The 22,752-nt window shown below is 48.2% G+C and overlaps 1 protein-coding gene across 2 annotated transcripts in view; it reads left to right on the top strand.

Moving 5' to 3' along the window:
• The window catches only part of Eva1c (eva-1 homolog C), a 77,805-nt gene that overhangs the window by 41,043 nt on the left and 14,010 nt on the right, over positions 1 to 22,752 (top strand). For both annotated transcript variants that reach the window (XM_026393580.2, XM_026393581.2), the window contains 2 exons: positions 3,626 to 3,778; positions 21,658 to 21,801. In XM_026393580.2, coding sequence (XP_026249365.2) covers positions 3,626 to 3,778; positions 21,658 to 21,801 — 297 coding nt within the window. The remainder of the gene's footprint in view (positions 1 to 3,625; positions 3,779 to 21,657; positions 21,802 to 22,752) is intronic.

Consider the following 22,752-nt stretch of genomic DNA (forward strand, 5'->3'; position numbering starts at 1 on the left):
AAAAATGATATTATCAACTCGTGATGGGTTTATGAGGACATAACCCCATTGCAAGCCGAGGATCCCCTGTGTGTGTATTATTAAAAAGAGATGGGGTGTCCCACACAGCCCTGTAATGGGTAGAATCAGGAGGGAGAATTTCATTCCAGGGTCCTCTACGCAGGGTCACGGTGCTACCTCCCCAAGCTCCTGTGCAGCTCCTCACCTACGAGGCAGGAGTGTTGGTGACTCACTTCTGGAGGGCAGCCCTCACCCCTCACTGCAGAGCAAATGAATCCCAAAGCAAATCCTAGTCCTCTAAGAAAAGGAGTAACTATGTTAGTAGTCCCGTTGTCCCTTGGAGCTCAGCAATGCCACTCCTAGGTGAGGTAGCACATTCCCAAAGAACCAAGTGACTAAATATAATACAACAGTGACTCCCAGGACATAATGTGACAGACACAGGCCCCTTCACTTCGGTCGATTATTTGCCTGTAATCTGGAGACAGAACTCTCTGGAGGCCTCACGTGCAGGTGCTTTGTTACCTTGGGTGGGTTCTGCTGGCCTCTAGGCTACCTTCAATGAATGGCCTCTGGAACTCAGAGATGTGGCTAATAGATACATTTCATGATGTGCCTTTAAAAAAAATCTAATTTTTCAACATTCTGACCAAATAAATAAATAAATAAATAAAAATCTAGTCTTATTTAAAAAAATAAAAAAGTTTCCATTTTTGAGATACATCTTGGTTTTGTCTTGCCTTTTCTTGCCCTTTTTGGAGGGACAAGCTCTGCCCCTGGCAGGCATTCTGCACATGTTCCGGTGTTCTCCTAGTTGGAAGTGGGTGCTTGGCCTCTGGTCTGCATTAAATTCACCCTGGGCCCTTGAAGTCAGAAGAAAATGTCAGTGTTGGTGGGACTTAGCATAATGCATGGAAATCCTCATGCGTTTGTGGAGATGACTCACCCAAAAGACTCAAAGCCTCCAAAGTCAGGGTCAGGGTCAATATGTTCTTTTTATTTAGAAAAAAGGAAACAAATTTTCCCTGGTTCTAAGTTCAAGCTGCTATACTGTTTCCAGTGAGCAGGTAAAGGGCCTTCTACACATTTACCTAGCCACTGGTCTACTGTGCCCTCTGCATGTGGTTCTTCCTAGTGTCCAACTAACAGGCAGGGGTGGTGGTTTGGGAACTAGACAGGGTAGGGATTTTGTGCATCTGTAACATGAGTTCTGCTCTGAGCCTTTGATTAATCCTGAATGCTCCCATTTTATGTACAGTAGTCCTCCCTTATCCACTGAGAAAGAATTCCAAGATCTCCAGGGGTGCCCAAAACCACAGAGAATACTCAACCTCGTGTGTACTATATTTTTCCTATATATATGCACCTATGAGAAAGTTTAATTTATAAATTAGAGACGGTAAGAGATTAACAACAATTAATAATAAAACAGAACAATTGTATCAACATACTATAGTAAAATCACAAGCATCAATATAACCTTGTGCTTTGGGACCATTATCAAGTAAAATACAAATAATTTGAACACAAGTACTGCAATTCAGTGACAGTCAATCTGGTAACCAAGACAGCTAGTGAATGACTAACAGGCAGGTAGCACATATCAAGTGGACATACTAAAAAAAAGGGTGATTCATGTCCTGGGTGGGATAGAGCCAAGGTGGCAAAAGATTTCAACATACTACTCACTACTCAGAAGAGTACACAATTTAAGATCGATTGTATATCCTCTTCTGAGAAGTGTCTGTTCATGTCCTGGGCCCATTTATTGATTGGGTTATTTGTTTTTTGGGGGAGCCACCGTGAGACCCTGTTTCTAAATAAAATACAAAAAAATAGGGCTGGGGGTGTGGCTCAGTGGTCAAGGGCCCCTGAGTTCAATTCCTGGTATCCTCTCCCCCACAAAAAAAAGTGAGTATCAGTTATTATTGTTTATAAGTTAAGGATATTATTAAGTCAGTATAATTTTGTAGCATACAGATCATGCATTTGAGTGCACAGTTTGATGATCTTTAGTCTATATCTACCGAGTTTTGCTTCCATGACCACAGTCCAGCTGTAGAACATTTCTACCACCTCAAAACGCTCCCCTGTCCATTTTCTATTACTCTTTGATGACATCCCCTCAGGAAACCACTCATCTACATCCTGCCTCTGAAGACTTCCCTTTCTGAATGTATTGTATACAGTCACATGTCACATAATTACGTTTTGGTCAGTGACAGGCCACCTATATGACAATGGTCCCATAAACTGACCATGGGTCTGGAAAATTCCTATCAACTAGTATTTTTACGGTGCTTTTTCAGTGTGTGGATGTGTTTAGGTGCACACATACTTACCATTGTGTTACGATTGCCTGTGGTGTTCAGGAGAGTAACATGCTGTGGGTTTGTGGTCTAGCAGCAATCATCTATTCCAGATAGCGTAGGTGTGTAGCAGACGGTACCATCTAGACATGGGGAAGTAACTGTGATGCTCACCCAATGATAAAATTCCCTCGTGACACATTTCTCAGAATTTATTCCCACTGTCAATTAACACGCGGTGACTGCACCATAGTCCCCCTTTATCCATGGGGAGTGTGTTACAAGACCCCCAGTGGGTGCCTGAAGTATATGTGATTTTTTTCCTTATACATACTTACCTATGATAAAGTTTAATTTATAAACAAGGCACAGTAAGAGTTTAACAACAATGATAATAAAATATTTATAACAATTACTATAATAAAAATTATGGGAATGTAGTCAATCTTTCTGGAATTTTCCATTGGCTACTTTCAGACTGTGGGTAACTGAAAGCCTAGAAGGCAGGAGCTCGGATGATGTGGGGACAGCTGTAAATGGAACTATAGGATACACAGTCTTTCGTGGCTGGAGTGTTAGCAAATATGTTAAAAATAAAATCATTATTAAAACCTTTCACTAATTGAATGATTTTGGGATATGCTATTAAAAAATAAAGTGTTTTCTTTCACAGTGGACTTATAATGTCACTGTATAATAGTCAAAGAATTTGTTATACCAAACAAATAAGCAAACCTTGCCTACCTTGGTTGCTGGTTGTGGGGCATCTCCTAACACTTCCACAAACAAGGATTCTTTACAGACTCAGCACCTTCTTTTGGCCCAGTTTCCTAGCAAAATAATAATAATAATATCATAATAGCAGTAGTAATAGTAGTTTGCTTTTATAGCATCTCTGCTTCTCTTTCTCTCTGGGGAAGCGGATGGTGGCATTGGCAGTGCGGTTTACCTGGGTGCTTCTCCAGGTGACTCCTGGTCTTTCCCTGTGAGAGTCCCAGGTCCACATTTAAAGGGTCCTGCAGTCAAGGTATCTGTGAGTGGGGAGGGAAGGCTCCGGGGCGTCCGGGTCTCTGCTCCCTTCACCTGGCGTCTGTTCTTTGCACCTTGGTATCACTCCTGGGGTCTCCCTGCTGTCGGCAGGTCACTTTCCACTGCTTCCTGCAGAGGACTTTGTTTCCCAGGGCCACAGATGCCCTTGGCAGACAGGTCCTGGAGCACAGCTCAGGGGACGGGCCGCCAGGACTTGGACAGTGCTCACCGTTCCTGTTGCTTCCGAGGGGAGCTGACGGTGCCGCCGGCTTTTGTTTCCACTCCAGATGAACTGAAAAACAAAACCGTGTGTGAAGACCAGGAGCTGAAGCTGCACTGCCACCAATCCAAGTTCCTCAACATCTACTCCGCCACCTACGGCAGGAGGACCCAGGAGAGGGACACCTGCGCCTCCGAAGCCCAGCGGCTGCCCCCCTTCGGTGCGTGCCTTTGTTTGCTTATAGTTAGGTGCTGAGTGGATTAGGGCCCTGGGTCCCCTGGGAAAGACGTCACTGCAGTGGCCAGTATCTGGGTCAGAGGGAAAGTTGAGCAGTTATTGAGTACCTGCTGTATGCAGAGCCCTGTTCTAGGCACCAAGGAGGCATCAGTGACCAACACCATCTGTACACTGATGATCTGACCTTCCAGCAGTGGACGGGCAGGTATGAGAAAGCAGAAAAGAAGGAACTAGTACAGCGGGCTTCACGTCTTTGAGCTGTACTTCTGCGGATTCATTCAATAGGATTGAGATCGAGATTGAAAACATTTGGGGGGAAATTTTTGCCTACACTGAACATGCACACCCCCCCATTCTTATTCTCTAAACAATGGTGTAACACGTATTGACATAGTTTTTACATGGCACCAGGTATTATGCATCATCTAGAGATGATCTAAAGCCATGAGAAGATGTGTCCAGGTTGTATGCAAACACTACACCATTTTGATTAAGGGGCTTGAGCATGCATGGGGTTTGGCATCTGCAGGGAACCCTGGAACCAATCCCTCACGGATACTGATTGACAATTTTATGTCATATGTCAGGTGCAGACAAGTCTAAGGAGGAAATCACACCAGAGAGGGGAGGTGGAGAAGCAGGGTATGCTATGAAGAGGCGAGAGTTTATGGAGTGAGGTTCACATGGGGCAGAGAGTTAGAGAAGATGAGGGAGAGATCCTGCAGACACTTGGGAAGGAGTGTCCAGGTAGAGTGGGGACAGTTCAAGACCTCAAGGCTGCACCCCATCTAGAGTGTTCAGAGCCACTTAGAGGCCTGCAATCTGGAGCTAAGAGATGATGCCCTCGTGTAGTCTGATAGCTCCACCCGTCAGAGCCAGCCTGTATTACTAGTCAGGGTCTCCAGAGAAACGGAACCAATTAAATGTAGTGTGTGTGTGTGTGTGTGTGTGTGTGTGTGCACGCACAAATTTGGAAAAAGGTGGGAGATTGTGAGCTGGCAAGTCTTAATCTGCAGGGCAGTTTGGCAGACTGGAAAGCCAAGGGAGAGTTGATACTGAGGTCTCAAATTCAAATTCCTGCAGTCTGGAGAATTCCTTTTTAGAGAAATCTGTCTTTGCCCTTAAGGACTTCAACTGGTTACATGAGACCCATCCACACTATGGAGGGCAATCTGTCTTACTCCAGATTTAGATTAGTGTACTGATTTAAATGTTAGTCTCATCTTAAAAAATACCTTTACTGCAGCACTACACTGATTTTTAACCAAACAACTGGATACTGAATATTGATGCATAAAATTAGCCATCAAATTCCAGCCTGTGGTAGTGAAAAAGCTTCATGTCTCTCTACTGCGTTTCTAGTGAGAGCAGGTCCAGCCATGAGACAGAAGAAGTGTCACGCTTGTTGATCAGCTTCTAAAATGAGCCCTTGATGTATTAAATCGTTATGATTTACTCATGAATGGCACGTGAAATTAGGAGTAAATTTGTGTCTCAGGAGTACCTTGGACCTAAAAATGAAAAGTAATTGGCCTGATTGTATGGGTGAACATGCAGGTGACTCAATAGAGAGCCAGGTCACCAGGATCATGTGCCACCAAAGGACTCGTGATGGCATGGGCGTGGCCAGGGGTCAGGAGCTGACATTACTCCCCATCGGGAGCTATTAAGAGGGTGGAACCCTGATCTGACCCTGGTGCTTAAAGCTGGGCCCTGGAGGAGGTGATGAGGATTGGATTAGGTCATCCCAGGAGAGTTCCTCTGGTAGAAAATTGGTGACTTTAAAAGAAGAGAATCCAGGAGAGACACACATATGCTCTCTGTTTGTTACCCTGTCACGCCCTGGTCTACCTCAGGACTCTGCCAGTGGGAGGGCTTCACCAAGCCAGGTAGAGTAGCCCCCACCTGCAATCCCAGCTGCTCAGGAGACTGAAGCAGGAGGATCATAAGTCCAAGGCCAGCCTCAACAACTTATTAAGACCCTGTCTCAAAAATTAAGAAAGGACTGGAAGTGCAATTCAGTGGTAGAGTACTTGCCCAGCATATGCAAGACCCTGGGTTCTATCTATCCCCAGTACCACACAGATAGAAAGAAGGCCATCGCCAGATGCAGGTCCTTGACATTTAACCAGAACCTCTTTCCTTTATAACGTTACCCAGCTCGGGTGTTTTATTGTAGTAAAAACATGCAAACAAACTAATACAGAAAATTGGTACTAAGAATGTCATTACTATAACTAGGAATGGGTCATTACTATGACTAGACTAGACCCAAAAATGTGAAGTGACTTTGGAGCTAAGTAACAGTCAGAGATTGGAAGAGGCTGAAGGAGCAAGCTAGAAATATGCTACTATATATAAGAAGAGCACTATCGGAAAGTCTGGTGAGGGCTCAGGAGAAGAGAATAGGGATCAGTCTGAGATGGAAACAAGGATCTTCTTGGAGACTGAAGAAAAGGTCACCCTGGTTATGAAGGAGTAAAGACCCTGACTTCATTGTGTAAATGCCCTAAGGCTTTGTGAAAGCCAAGGGTGATGGACTAGTTCACTCAGCCAAGGAGACATCAAAAGGACAAAGCACATTACATTGTGTCCTGGGCACTGTGGGCTGCTTTTGGTCAGACTGACTGTGAGACTCAAGAGCGAAAGGAAAGAGAATGGAAAGGGTTGGAATCAACACACAGCTTGGCCAAGGAAGGAGCTAAGAAAAGCAGGTGAGGGTCCTGACCAAGAAACCCCTTGCAGGATTAGTGAGGATAAAAGTAATCTAGGGCTTCACACCAGGATGGGCAATAGGAGCCCAGGGCATCCAGAGAGGCTGCCCTCCCCTCACAGGCCCAGGGACCTTCCAGGGCAGCAGTATGTCAGGAAAGGGGCTCAGACACCCTCCAGGGGCACAGCACAAGACGGCACTCTGCCAGCGTGGCCCGGGCTGGGGGCTGCTGGTGCTGAGCTGACCCTGGTGCTGAGTGTGCAGAATGCCACGCAGAGAGCCCCTGGTGGGAACCATAGGACTGGGGCCTCACGGGGGACCCCAGCCCCAGTAACGTGCAGCTCCCATTGCGGGGAAATTGCATGAGAGTCATCACGGCTGCGGTCTGCAAAGCCGCACTAAAGCCTTGGGAACTCACCCCTCCCTGTAGTGTGCTGAACTTGGAGCTTTGGGATTGAACGTGGGCCCTGCTGAGGTTTACTCTTCCCTGGGGCAGCTTCCTCTTTCTACTTCCCTGTTTCTCTCTTTGGGAATAGGAATGTTTCCCCACCCCCAGCCTGGCCTGCCTGGTATCTTGGAAGGAGAGGACTTGTTTTTATCGACAGGCTTACAGCTGCAGGGGTCTGCCTTGAGTCACAGAGGAGGCTCTGGGCTTTTGAAATAATCCTGGGATAAACTGAGACTCTGAGACTGTTGGAGATGGAGCCATTGTCACTTGGGTTATGAAGACAGGAGGTTTAGAGGTCGGGGGATAGAATGCTAGGGCCTGGGTGTGGAGTCAGTGTGTCCCCGTGGGTTCACATGCTGGCATTCAATCCCTCCTGGAAGGTGTTAAAAGGAAATTTAATCTGATTATGGGTGTTTCCAAGGGGAGCCTCAGGCACCAGGCGTGGTGGTGCAGGCCTAATCCCAACTGCTTGGGAGGCTGTGGCAGGAGAATCACAAGTCTGAGACCAGTCTGGGCAACTCTGGGAGTCCCTGTCTCAAAAAGCAAAAAGGGCTGGGAATGTAGCTCCGTGATAAAAGGCCCTGGGTTTAATCCCCAATTCTATAAAAAAAAAAAAATGAAGGTGGGCCTTTGGGAGGTGATGAGGATTAGATAAATTCATCCCGGTGGACCAGTGGAGTCTCTATGATTGAGTACTGGGAAAGTCCAGAAGAGACACACACATATGCTATCCGCATCTCTGCCTATTGATGCCCTCAGCTGCCTCAGGACTCTGTCAGAAAGAGGACTATCACAAGATGTGGGCCCTTGACTTTGGACAAGAACTGTGGGCCTCATAAACCTCTTTTCTTTACAATGTTACTCAGTCTCAGGTATTTTGTTGTAGTAACTAAAAATGGACCAATATAGGCCCATACCCAGTATTGGGGGAAAGCTGCTCTGTTGAGAATGTGGAGATCTGTTAAAAGGCCACTCTGAAAGATCCCCAAAGGCAGGCAGGCATGGTCATCCAGCTGCTCTTAAGTAGATCTGGGGGACAGGGCTCCTGTCTTCACAGGTGTGACTGTCAAATGATCAGAGAGGCCCATGTGAGGGGGTGCTCCATCGGCTGCTAACGGCACTCTCCTCTGCTCCGTTCCCCTGAGTGACCTGTGAGTTCCTGAATCTCCATTCTCCCTCTCAAATTACACCTGCTCAGGTTTGGACAGAAGCCGTGGGTTTCTTTGTGTTCAGGGTCCCCACACTTTCTGTCTTCTCCCTGCTACTGTCTTAGGTGAGGGGGCCATTGCCTGGGCCATTGCAGGCGTCTCCCCACTCTGGGCTGGCCTTTCTCCCCAGGGAGGCCAGAGGCCTCCTCCCATCTCCTTATGTGATCTGAATTCCGTGGTGAAATAAGACGCTCTTGGATCTCACCTCTTTCTGCAGAACAGGACTTCACTCTTTCTTTTTTTTTTTTTTAACTGCTGACCTTTTTATTATTCAAGCGAGTTTCCTAAAGGGCACTCGGGGGTCCTGTAGGGCGCCTCGGGCTCTGTTTCTTCTGTATGCATTCTTCAGTGCTCCCCCAGCCCCACAGCAATATAGGGGAAAGGCACCCACCTCTCAGGCTCACTGGGTCTCACTGGGCTGCGTGTGTTTGGGGAAGCAGCAATAACAGATTGTCTCAGCTGCTCTTCTGGGAAAAGTTCCTTCAGCCAAGTAAGATCTGTCTGCTGAAGGATTTAAATTCAATAAGTTTTTTTTGCTGCCTTATGTTCCTGGAAGGTGGATGGGACCTGGGTTCCAAGGGGAAACGTAATTAGTCCCATGAAGTATTAACGGGCACCAGGTCCAGGAGACAGGTTTCCGTGGAGACTGGCGGATTCCTCGGGTCTGTGAATGGAGTCTGCACCCCTCGGTAGCTGATCGAGGCAGGAGGACCTGTGGAGCCCCTCCCAGCCCCTGCCTCCCCGTCAGGAATGTCTGTCCCCACTCTCGGGGCACTCGGGCTGGGCAAGCTCTGTCCTGCCTTTGTGAGCCACAGACCAGATGCCAGAGCCCCTCTGCCTGTGCTGGGCCACGTGCAGGGGGCCAAAGGGAAAGCCAAGGGTGGCCTTTGAGGATGCTCAACTCATCTCAGCCTCAGCCTTGTGTGCAAACCTCAGCCTCATTCTCACCTCCGAGGCGGATGCACCTCCTCCGAGGTGGATGCACCTTGGGGCCAGGCTCTGCCTGTGGGTACATTTTCTTCATTTAACTGGATGCTGAGACCATTCACTGAGCCCAGGTAAACCATGCCTCAAGGTTTTAACCTGTGCGTGGCACACAAAGTCAGCCCATTATCCCTCCTGTAAAAAGAGGCTTTGATGTCACCCACCTGAAAAAGTACACTCTTTGGACCTCCGCTCCCCCCAGAGACCTATCCACAAGTCCTGTGCACTCCCTCGGATGCCCGAGCCACTTTGGGCTTTTCTTGCCTGCATCATCAGGGCTGCGTCCCTATATTTGTCAGGCAGAGGGATGTCATTAAGATTAAATAGATGACATTGCCCCCTCTGTGAAGCCCTGCACCCCGTGCATTATAAGCCATCCTGGTCCTGGCTGACATCCTGCCACTCTGTCCCCTTTCCTCGAAATCTCAGGAACATCTTTTGTTCATTCGGACCCCCAGGTCTTTGCACAAGCTACTTCTTTGGTCTAGACTCTCTTTTTAAAATTTCTTTGGTGGTGCTGGGGATTGAACCCAGGGCCTTGTGCCTGCGAGGCAAGCACTCTACTAACTGAGCTAGATCCCCAGCCCATGGCTTGGGCTCTAATCCATGCCTTTGTATAGCTGGCCCAGCGTCATGGTCCAGGAATCCACTGGAATGTCCTCTCGGAGCAGTGCCCCAGCACCCGCCCGAGCAGCACCTTGTCACTGCCACCCTCCTCCAGCCATGCCTGGTTGATTTTCTTCCTCGGGTGAAAGGACTCCATGATGTTTGGGTGTGGCCCATCTCCCCAGAATCTGAGCTCTGCAGGTACCAGGTCTGTGGAATTCCCAGCAACGAGAGTGGTGCCTGGCACAGAACAAGTGCCCGTGTGAACCTGGAGACGTGTGAATGAACCAGAGTCCCCAATCACACCCCAGCACACAGAGGTGCCCACGCAGCTCCTGCAGAGAGATGGTCGTCTGGAAATGTGGGCCTGCTGTTACAGCTTCTAACCACTCATGAGATGCTGGAAATCTGGGTTTTCAAAAAATGTGAAATGTTCCAGCTTTTAAAACACCAAGGGAGCCAAACAAAACATGCCTACGGGCGACATCCAGGCCACAGGCTGCCAGCGTGTGTGTGATCTCAGCTCTGCTTTCCTGGTAGGTTCTGCAGCTCGGCCGCCCGGCTTTGAAGAAGGGGAAAGGGCTATTTATCCTCTACCCTAGACCCTGGCATGATTCAGTAGACAGACTGGTTCTCATCATCCGCCTTTAGGAAGGTGTTCTCCAGTTTGCATCCCGGAACATCTGGTTTGAGAGGGTGGCTGGCATGCGTTTCCTCTCGCATGTGCTTCAGGCTCAGGGTGTCACACATCACCAAGAAGCCCCCAGTGGTCAGGGACGGCTTCGGTTTTCACAACAGTGAAGTGTGGCTTTAAGATTCAGACACTGAGGGAGACAGCATTTCTAGGCCTTTCTAAAATATCGTCATCCTCATCCTCATCCTCATCCCTATCATCATCATTTTCCCCTTCTGCACCAACACTGAAATAATACTTAACAGAAACAACAAAGAGATCCAACTGCACACTGTGTCCAGGTGATAATGCATCTATTCTTTATTTCTTCAAAGTCCTGCCGTCTCAAGCATCATGGTAATTTGCATTCTGCTTTTTTCGTTTTCCTTTGACCTGGGTGTTTTTCCAGGTGACCAACAAGGTCCTAACTCTGTCCATCCCTCCCTACCATCTTGTTCAAGGAATATGTTACACAATCATTTTTTTAAATTTTTTTTTAGTTGTAGATGGACACAACACCTTTATTTTGTTTATTTATTTTTATGTGGTGCTGAGGATTGAGCCCAGGGCCTCACCTGTGCTAGGCGAGCGCTCCTCCACTGAGCCACAAGCTCAGCCCCTACATTACACACTTATTTAACCATTGCCTGGTGGCTGGATAGTCTTGTTGCTTCGGACTTTCAAAATATTCTGAGTAATGTATAATGACTTTGTGTTTGTAGCTTTATCTTTCTCCTAGATTATTTTCTTGGGAGACATTCTCAGACATCTTCTACCAACGAGGGCATGGGCATGGTTACAGTTCTTCATGTGTATCATCAGAGTTCTTTCCAAAATCTTGTCCTACCACCTTCTGTGTGTAAACAATGAGGCATAACTTCAGCTTTGCCTACAATTCTGGCAGCCATATGTACGATTTTCCTGGCTGTTTCCAATCTGAGAGGTGTAAAATGATCCTGCAACACCGTTTTCGTTTGTTTCTTGAATTATGAATGACCTTGAACGTTTCCCCCTGGTTTTGAGATTCTAGTGTTCATATTTGCACACATGATCTCTGCAGCCTTTTTCTTTTTTCCTGTTGAGATTTTTATTGATTGTTACATTGATTTTACAAATTTTTATGGCCTCTTGGAAGAGTACAGAGAGTAGCCCTTTGTGTGCTTTTCCTGCAGTCTATTATTTCTGAGCTTGTAGTTCTGGTTTATTGGTTTCTATTCCATGTATATTGCATGCAGAACAAATTTCAGAGGAAGGGACGGAGCGTCTGTGTAGAGGTCAGGATGTGTGTGCGTGTGATCACCAAGTTATGAATGAGATGCCATCATGCCCCTACAAGCATCCCCAGAGCTGCCTGGCTGTCAGGGCCCTTCCAAGGGGACACATGCTCCTACTGAACGTTTCCAAGAATCTGAGGGTACTCACTCCTGCCTGAAAACAGCCTCTGTCCTGGGTGCAGAGGGGGGAGGGCAGTGCCCCCGTGTTCTGGGCATGATGTCTTCAGCTGCCCGCTTTGGAAGTGCATCAAGACAGCCAGGCCTGGGGAGGCCGGCGTGAAGTGGTCACAGTGGGTCCCACACCACACCCTTGTCTTGAACGGAGCTTCCCAACCTTCTCCCACCATCCCACACACAGAGGGTTATATTTGTGTGGCACAGCGGAGTAAAAGGTAAAGATACAGCTGCTCCAACCAAAATCAGGGGCGAGGGCAGCCCAGGCCCCTCAGGGAACGTCCCGGCAGGTCCTGACATTCCCCATAGAATCAAGCTCTGCTCCGAGGCCACCCGCAGCCAAAGGGCACAAAGACTACAGAGGCTGGGCTTCTCCTCAAGCCCCCACACTTACCCTAAACCCCCCTCAGGGTCCTCCCAGCTCAGCTCTGTCACCTAGTCCTGGGACATTCCCATAGGATTCTGTTACCCCAGCCATCCATTTCCAGGTATCAAAATGCATGTCCATTTTCTATGACTATGTAACAAAATACTCCAGAATTTAATTGCTTAAAAGGAAACTTGGCATCTGGCTTCTCCCAAGAAGGTCACGCAGAGAGCAGTTAGAGGGGCCTACTCTGACCTCAGCCGCACTCTCCTGGGCACACAGACCCTCTTAGGGTTTGTGGGAAGAGGCTACACGGGGAATCACCTTGGAGGCTGTTTTGGGTTACTTCTTCCCTTCCAAAACGCATACATTGAAGCCCTAACCCTGTCCCTCAGAATGTGGCCTTATTTGGGGATGGGGTCTTTAAAGAGGTGATTAAGGTAAAATGAGGTCATAAGGATGGGCCCTCATCCGAGATGACTGGCGACCTTCTAAGAGGAGGTACGTCCAGAGCGATGGCTGTGTGAAGACACGGGGGGAAGACGGCAAGCCAAGGAGCCAGGCCCCCGAGGAGACCAGCCTGCTGACATCCTGATCTCGCTCCCCGCCCCCAGACACACATTTCTGGTATTTGAGCCACCCAGTCTCTGGCACAGGTCACAGCAGCTCTCCCAAATCAACACAAGAGGGATGACCACACTGGAGAGTAAAAAGGAAATCGAACAAGCCAGCGTGAGACCTTCTTCAAAAAGCAACATCGTCCTCTCCTGTGGGGTCTGTCCAGAGACGGATCTGAGTTCCTTTAGACGGCATTGTCCAGAGGCATTTATGAAAGGTCTTGGAGCGACTCGGGCCATTGGAACTTAGGTGGAAGGGAACCGGGAAGGAAGGCATGAAATCAGCGGCTCCCCGTCAGTCCCCAGTGAGCATGAGCCGTGAACATGAGCACATGGCATTCACTCGAGAAAGCGTGAGCCTTCCCAAAGGAGGAGGCCATGGGATTCAGAACTGAGCCCCGTGGGCCGTCCACGGTGGGGGGGGGGGCGTCCCTTCCTGCTGCGGTTACATTTTCTGGGAAGGATCCAGGGATTCTGCTATTTCCTCAATAAGAGGACGGGCCGCAGAGGCGGGGCTCAGGCTGTCCCCAGGCCAAGTGTGGGCAGGTCCGGGCTTCTCAGCCAAAGATCAGGGGTGCCAGGAGCTCCCACTGCCAAGACGGGCCACTTAGGAGCAGCCAGCCCAATTATCTAAATAAACACAGGCTGCACAGAGCGATTAACTGCAGTCTCAGTGTTCAACAACTGCCAAAACTCAAAGCTGGAGTGGTGGAAGACCTTGTTATCACACGTATGGGGGACGGGAGGGGAGTCTAGTCAGCCAGCAGCACAGGGCGCAAAGCAGATCAGCGTGGGAGGGAACTAACCCTGGACAGCCACGGCTAGACCCTGAGAATGGGTCAGAGCTCAGTGCCAACAAGGACCTGGTCAAACCTGAGTCAGACCTGAATCACCTGGGGCCACTTCCTGAAACCAGACTGTGGTTTCTTTCACTGAGATAACTTCTTTCACTCCCACGGAAGCCTGTCCACTGCCCCAATGGCCCCAAGACCTCCCATCGGCTTATTCCTGGGAGTCCTTCTTTCTCCTACTGTGGATCGTGGATCAAACCCAAGAGTGCTTGACCACAGAGCCATCACCCCAGCCCTTTTGATTTTTATTTTGAGACAGGGTCGTCTTGCTCAATTGAGCCTTGCTCAATTGCTGAGGCTGGCCTCGAACTTGCAATCCTCTTGCCTCAGCCTCCTGAGTTGCTGGGATTGCAGGTGTGCACCACTGTGAGTCTTTTTCCCCCCTCTTCTTCTGTTAGCTTTAAAGAATATGGTCTGGCACATTTATCCACAAAGCTCTATGAAAGCACAATGTGTAGAGGACACTTGTACAATTCTGGCAGTGATATGTACCAGAGCCAGTTTTCGGGATTCTAGTTTGGAGTCTGTGTCCCAAGCCCTAATGTTTTTAATACCCTCTGACAAAGGAATCCAGCACCAAGAACTCCTACAGAAGCTACCATGCTTATGCTTTAAGGATGTTGTCACATCCACACACACACACACAAAAAAAAAAAATTTAAAAGTGCAGCTCTTTTAAGATAATGCTTATGTTGAAACATTCGCAAATATATTACTGCGTGGGAAGGAGTATCATCCATGGTGAAATGATGTGTGGCCATTGATGGAGAAGGACTTTCACACACAGAAAAGGGAGGAATGTTCTTTAAAGGTCAATTTTTTTTTCTTGATAGCAGGATTTATTGGAGATCTTTTTTTTCTCCCGGTTTTGGCTTATCTGTGCTTTTTAATATGAAAAATTAACAGAAAAAAAAAGAGGAAACAAGAAGAATTATGTTTTAAAACATCGACCTTCTAAGAGAGTGTTGGTAATTCCCTGCACAGCCTGCTGCACTGGGACCCGAGCTGCACTGGGACCCTCTTGACTGTCCTGGTCCGGTGGGGGAGGGGCTTTGGGCCGCCTCAGGCCTGCAGGACTGCAGTTGAGCTTATTTGAGGAGAAACAGAATCTTTTGTTTTTCCCAACTGGTATATGTGCTCAGCCAAGAACCCCAAATAACAACCAGGCTCCTAAAGACAACAAAAATATCCTTAATCAGCCCTGTGCGTCCACAAAGCAGTAAAAAAAATAAACCGCAGGAACATCGAGAGGATGTCTTTCGTCTAGAGAAACTTCTCATGGCTTCTGGGGCAAGTTAAGTTTTACAAAGAATAGTTAACATAATATGTACAGAAAATGTTACGCTATGGGAAAAAATGCCTCCAAGACACTCGCTACTCAAAATCTGTCTTCTGTCCAGGCATGAATCTTATCCTATTTTTTGAGAAAGTTCATTTTATACTTTCTTATTTTAAAGCAATTACGAAAACTTGGAAAGTACCTTAAAATCAATAGGGGTGAGAGGGAATCTTGCATCATTCCCTCTAACAAACAATATCCTCTATGACCGTCTTTGTGAATCTCCTTCCATTTTTTTTTATCTATATACAGGTCTTAATATTGACTTCTGCACAACAGACCATCTGTGCTTGTTTTCACTTCACAGGACCAAAGAAGGAGTATAATTTAGACTATCAGTTGTCAGAGTCCTCTAGGCCTATTTCAAAAGTCCCACTTTGCTGTCTGTTAGCAGTTTCCTGTTACTATAACAAAATATCAGATATAATCAACTTGTAAAGGCAGAAAGGTTATTTGGGTTCATGTTTTCAGAGGTTTCAGTGCATGCTTGGTTGGCCCCGTTGCCTTTGAGGCTGTGGTGAGGCAGCACATCATGGTGGGGAGCACATAGGACGGCAAAGCTGCCTACCTCGTGGCCTGGGCACCAATGAGAGAAGAAGAGGAAGGGGCTGAAGTCCGGCCAGCCCATGGTGGGCACACCACCAATGACCTGAAGACCTTCTACTAGGCCTACGGCTCACAGGTTCCACGTCTCTCAATAGTGCCAGCCTGGGGCCAAGCCTTTAGTATGTGGCTCTTTAGGGGACGCTTAAAATCTGCACTTTAACACCATCTAATTAAAGAGGCCTGATGATGATGAAGGTGACCGGAAACAGTGGGTACCAGCATCAGACATGGTACTTGAAGGGTTTCACTTCCTGTCACGACCTGGAATCATCTCCTAGAACCTTTACTGTCCGAGTGGGAAACTGAGGCTTCAGCTGGCCCGAGGCCAGGCCCTTGGCCACTGCTCTGTTCTGCCCCTTGTAGCTGCTGCAGGTAGATGACATTCAGTCTTAACCAGGCAGGCTTCCGGGGACGCTCAGGGACAGCCGAGGAGAACACCAACATTACGTGGGCCTTCAGTTCACAGTCGCTTTGCACCAGCCTCACGGGACACCGAGCGAGCGCTGGGTGGGCAGCGGGGGAGCAGACCCTCTCCTTCCCCCAGGGCTCCCGTCTGGCAGGACATCCCTCTCACCACACTCACCCCAAGGCCCCAGCTCCATCCAGCCTCCCTTTCTGTGGAGCTTCCCCCTCTGTGCCCCGGCCCCTTGAGGAGATGGGACAATCTCTCTTCTCTGTTCCTTCCCTTGGGTCCTCCATGGTGCCCCGCATCCTCCTTCCAGCCCCACCTCTGCGAACAGTCTCTTTACTAAACCTTAACTTGAGCCTTGGGTGACTCAAGGACCCCAGTGATGCACTTCCCACTGCACTGCTGGCTGAGTGTCCCTTATCCAGGGGCTTGGGACACGGGGTCTTTTGCATTGGATTGTACGTTTCAGATTTTGGAGCATTTGCATATATATATAATGAGATACCTTGGGAACAGAACCCGAGTCTGAACGTGAAATTGATTTCTGTTTCATAGAAAGCTTCTACGCAGCGCCTGCAAGTGATGTCATACAATATTTTAAATAATTTTGTGGAGGAAACAAAATTTCACGTTTATGAAATTTTCCACGGGGTGGTCACGTTGGCCTTCAGTAAGTTCAGATTTTGAGGCATTTTGGGTCTCCGATTTGGGGATTATGGATGCTCAACCTGCAGTAGAGGTGAACCTGCTCTTCTCAAGGATGTACTTGACATCTCTGGCACTTGGTGTAGACAGGCTCGTAAAACAGTCTGTTTCAGCTTTATCAACTTCTTGACTTGCTCTGGGTACTTGTCACTCAGAAGGAACCAAGAGAGGAGACCTGGCAAGCTGCCTCCTTTAGGCTGGAGTATTCTGAGGCCGGCAGGGAAGGATGGATTCACTCCAAGCCCAGGGTGGATGGCTGAGGAGAGCTGCCACTCAGAAGAATGACAGGTGAACAGCTTCCCTGGAGACAGCTCTTCTCAGCCCAGATTCCAACGTACAGATCAGGGGCTCCCCTTCCCCCCAAACCCCACATTCTAGAGCCAGATACATGGGATGTATGCATTGCCTGATGGGCCAGGCTGTTTATTTCAATGCACTAGTTCATTTGTTAAATACCTATTGGTCGAGTTCCTGCTGTGTGACCAGCACCCTAATTATCAGGCATTGTGGAATTGTTCTTAACAAAATAGATCAGAACTTTCATGAATATATCCAAATCCTTCCTTTTATAACAGTCCTCACTATTAGTGGTGATGCGTATACAGTTATTCCTCAGTATCTGCTGGGGATGGCTCAAGACCCCTTGGGCCCTTAAAGGAAATGCTGTGGTATTGCCTACCGACTGTGCATGTCCTCTGTGAACTTCCGATCATCTGAAGGTTACTTCTATTATCTAATAGAATGCTTTGCACCACTTCATTCTCGTGGAGTCAGCATAGTACTCAGAGTGCGGCAAACTCAAGCTTTGCTTTGGGGAAGTTTCAGGAATTTAAAAAATATTTTCTACGTGTGGTTGTTTGGATGTGAAACTTGGAGATACAGAGGGCCAAATACATATATTTGATTGTCTTTTCCTTAAGGTCATTGTCTTTCCTATGGTTAGCGTTTAGCCACTGGAGATTTTAGTGGTCAGCCGTAGAGATTTCTTTTCCCAGACTCTTTGACAGCTCTTCAGCGGACCCAGAGATGAAAGTGGAGCATCCATGAAACGTGCTCCTTCCCTTTACTTACCCTGTGTAGTCCCCAGGTGCTTCCTGAGAATGCTGGGGCTCCTTGGAATCTAGTTGATGCCTGCATCCTTGGTAAAGGAGCTGCCATTTATTGATTGACGTCTGTACTGGCCCGTTTGATCACATGCATTAACCTCTCTGTGGATCAGCCATTGAGGTTACCTGCATCCTGAATCCTTCCATTACTTGCTTTGTTTCCTGACCCTTTTTTTTTTCTCAGCAGATATATTTATTGATTTATGATTTTAGCTTCAGGTTGTTTTCTGTTACTACAACAAAATACCACAGACTGGCTAATTTACAAAGAATTTAGCTTACCATTCTGGAGGCCAGGAAGTCCAAGGACATGGCACCTGGTGAGGATCTTCTTGCAGTGTCATAACACAGTGAAGGGTATCAGGACAAGACAGAGCAATGGTGCTAGCTCAGATCTATCTTCCTCTTCCTATAAAGTCATTAATGTCATCATGGGGGCCCCACCATGATGACCTCACCTCATCCTAGTCACCCCCCAAGGCCCCACCTCCATGTACCAATCGATATATGAATTTGGGGAGTGAGTGAGTATACAGCACACAGACTCTGGGGGACACCTCCAGCCACAGCACAACCCCACCTGGCTTCTGTGCCGACACCGTGGCTTCTGTAAGACCTAACCCATCACCACCCACAGCTGTGCCTCTGTGCACGCACAGCCAGCCCTACCGGAGGAACTCACGTCCCCTGCCATCTCCAGTGCCATTCCATGCCCACTCACCCACAGTAAGGGCTGGGTCACGACAACTTTCGTCCAGGGTCATTTGTTCACTCCACACACTTATGGGTAATGCTGCTTCCTCCCAAGCCCTCCCAGAGCCTGACCCACGTTTTCCGTGGCCCATTCTGAAAGCACCAGATGAGCACATCCAGGGCACGCTTCTTCCCCCGACCCGCTGGCTCTCTGTTGGCCTGTCTGTCCACCTCCTGCCCTGCTGCCCCTGGGCGCTGGCTTTCAGGGCTTCCCCCCCTGCACCTCCCCTCCCTTCATCAGGTATCCTCTTCCGTTTCACTTTCTTCTCTCTAATCCTCCTGGCTCCTCATGTCCTGCATCAGATGGGAGGGTGTGAGGAGGAGGGGGGGGGAGCAGAGGCTTCCCATTGAGGCTCCTGTGAAAGTGTTTCTGCCAGCCACAGAGACAGGCAGGCAGCAGGAATCCGAGAAGCTAACCTGGAGAGCCCGCAGGGGAGGGTGGTCCTGCTTGGATGTTGGTGGGGGTACATTTGGTCCACACACCGGAGCGAGACGTTCCACAAGTGCAGTCCGGGCAATCATTGCTCAAGGTCTTCTGAAGATGGGCCCCCACTGAAAGCTGCAATCCAATGGTTTGGCAGCAACAGGGATAGAATTGCAGCCCAGATGGAGGACATGGGAGAGAGAGCCCAGATCAGGGAGTGAGCTTGCTTTGGGTGGCAGCACTGCGGAGGCTCTGGGTAGAGGAATTGGAGACAAACTGGGGTAAAGGGCACCAGGGCGCCAAGGCTGGGAAGAAATCCTCCAACAAGAGCTCAGGCACCAGAAGTTCCAGAGACAGAGAGCAACTGGGATCGGCTTCCACCTCTTGGATGTGACAATTGTTGGCTCCTGTGATCCTCGGAAAGGGATCAGTTTCAGGGCATGGTGGGACAGAGGATACTGAGGAGTGGGGAGGTACAGCAGAGGCAAGGGGCACAGCCGACCCTTTCCAGAAGGAGAGAGACCAGGCTGGAGACAGGCCTGGGTAGGGGAGGGCAGGGGGGTTGTTGGAGAGGAGGATGAGGAGCTTGTCCTGTAAGACGTGAGCAGACACACACGACTCCTGCTTCTGTTCCCCTGACCACCAGCCCCTGGTCTCCCCAGCCTGAGCCTGTCCTGGCCGCCTCCACATCTACACATCCTCTTGAAAGCCCCCTTCCATCTTGAATGCAGGACGGTATTTCTTGTTTGCAGACTGTCCATTCCTACGGCTTCCTCGATCATGGTCAGCAGCACCACAGCGTCCCAGGCCACAGCTCAAGATCTGCCCTTGTCTGGAGAGCTCCCTCACCTGCGCTCCACAAGTCACCTGGAGAACAGAGCTCAGAGCTCAGTCGGGCAGGTTCAGGAGCCTTGGCAATTTTCATGTCCATGTCCCACTACTCTAGCTCTGTGAGGTTCTAGAACTTTCTCATCCCTAAAATGTGTGTGTGTGTGTGATCAAAAGCCTATCTCATAGGGCCATTGGGAACATTAAATCAATTAACAGATTAAGAACAGTCCTGGCCCAATGTCAGCTGTCATCATAGCATTACAACTTGGTTGAATTTTGCAAGGTCTCTAAAATTCCCTCCCTTTCCATTCCCTGCTCTTCAAACCCTCAGCTGCCCCCACTGTGCATATTTAAAATGGATTCCAGACTGTTGTCCCCGTCTTTATTTCCATTTCTCTCCAGGTCATCCTGTCCCCTGACCCCAGTGGTCATTAGTGTCAGGCCATTTCTTTAGGCCACCAGTTGCTTGCAGAAGGAAGTTCAAATGCGTTAGCTGAGCAGTCAGAGGCCGTCTCGGCCCTGCCCAGCCGCACCCACACACTCTTGCAGCTCACAGCCAGCCCCTGGGTTGCTCCTGGTCCTCTCACCTCTGTTCATACATTTCCCTTTGGCCTGCCTCTGCCAATTCATGCTGTTTCTTCCATGACCAAGCCCCTCCCCACCCCAAAGCCTGTCTTGACCTCTCTGGTCCACAGTAATCCCTCTGGCTCTTGACCTCAAGGACCTCTTTTCTGGACCACTCCTTGCTGACATTCATTCATGGTGTCCCTTGGTGACCTATTAGACACTGGTCTCACATATGGGTTTTGTCTCTCCAACTCCACTGCACATCCTGAGAAGGCAAGGGAGGGGTCTTCTTGGGTTTTTTTTTCCCAACAGTACATAGCACAGCACATCATCCTCTATAGGTATAATAGTCCATTTTCTGTTGCTATAATAAAACACCTGAGACTGGGTAATTTATAAAGAATAGAAGTGTATTTGGTTCAAGGTTTTAGAAGCTGAAAAGTCCAGGAGTATGGCAGCAGCTTCTGCGAGAGTCTTCTTTCTGGTTCTAATGCAGAGGGTTTCACCTGGTGAGACAGAGTGATCCTGCTAGCTTGGGGTCTCTCTTCCTCTTCTTGTAAAAGCATGAATGACATTATGGGGGTTGCCCCCTCATGACTTCATCTCATCCTAAAGAGCTAAAGAGCCCCATCTCTACACACTACTATCAGATGACTTTGAGGGTCAAGTTTCCAACACATGATTTATGTATGGGGGACGCATGGAAACCAGAGAAATCAGTGTTCAGTTAATACTAACTATGATGGCATTGTGTCAGGGGGCGGTAAAACACATTTTTGTCTTTATTATTTCATTTTATTTATTCATCCATCAGTTATTTATTGGGCTCCTGTAGTGGGCCAGGCAGTAGCAGTTAGATGATAAACAAGAGAGAAGTATTCCTTCACGGAGCTTATGTTCATGTAGGGGAGAGGGAGTCTTAGAATAAACAAATTAAATATTCCAAAGAGTGGGAAAGGTTGAAAGGTTGGCTTATTTCACTAAGCATGACAGAGAAAACGTGGTGTATACACACAATGGAATATTATTCAGCTATAAAGAAGATTGATATTATGGCATTTGCCATGTTGGGTTCTTTAATGAGAATAAAGGATAAGCAGGGGAACTACCTTCATCTGATTTCAAGTCTGTATATGTACTTACAGAGGTGCCATAGCTGGTGGCAGCCTGGTGTGGAATGAACCCTAAAGTTCATTTTCCCTTACAGACTGTGTGTCTTACTCCGCCTTACAAGTCCTGACCAGAAGGTGCTACGGGAAGCAGAGATGCAAAATCCCCGTCAACAATCACCATTTCGGAAGCCCCTGCCTGCCAGGAGTGAAGAAATACCTCACAGTTACCTACGCATGCGGTAAGAATGAACCCTGACCCAGCTACTCCAAGACGCTGCCTCTTTGGGAGGTGACGATTGTGTCAACCAAAGGAGTTTGCATGGAGCCAAGGAGCGAAAGGACTCCACTTCTGAGACAGCGTGGCCATCCAGACGTTCCAGACCCCCTCTCTAGTCCTGATTCTTGTTTATGGCATTCACATCAGATAAGTCATAGAATTTTCTTTGGTCAGAGTTTAAGGTCGTAGCAATCTGATTGGCAGGAGGTGGGGGTAGGAGAAGGACTAGCAAGGAGAGAGAACGCGGAAGTCACCGGGAACAGCGATTGCAATCTGGGTTCTTACGCAGCTTGAAAATTTATTGGTGTGTCATGCAAGTTCACCCAAGAATGGCCTGGCTCCTACTTAACCTTCTAGAGCTGCTCTGGGGCCCGAAATGACTAACTGTCTGTGCTGCCAACAGCTCTTTTATCTACGTACCCTCAGCACTGAGTCAACAGATCAAATGCTTACCCCGAATCAATTAAAAGGGTGGTATGACAGCATTACTTTGTTTTTCTAGTGTCTTTAAATAATAGAATGAAACACTTGCTTTGTTTAGATTCTAATTCCATAAAACTACTTAAAAGCCAGCCGTTCATTATTCTTCTTAGGGAACTGTAGATCTCTACTTTGTAAGACTAATACGTTGATTTTTTTTTAAATGAGCACAAAGCAAAGGAAAGAAAAGAGTTCTCTAAAGAAGAGCTTGATACCTTTTTCCCCTGACAAATATCTCCAGCCTTGTGTGGTTGTTACTCCTGATACAGCTTTATTGAGATGTAACGCCCAAGCCACACGATTCACTCATTCAAACATACAAATCACTGGTTTTTAGTAGGTACATGGAATTGTGCAACCATCACCACAAACAATTTAAGAACATTCTGATCACCCCCAAAGAAATGCCATGCCCTTACTCAGTCAGTGCCCC

Source organism: Urocitellus parryii, chromosome 2 (assembly GCF_045843805.1).
Source record: "Urocitellus parryii isolate mUroPar1 chromosome 2, mUroPar1.hap1, whole genome shotgun sequence".
NCBI classification, from domain to species: Eukaryota; Metazoa; Chordata; class Mammalia; order Rodentia; family Sciuridae; genus Urocitellus; species Urocitellus parryii.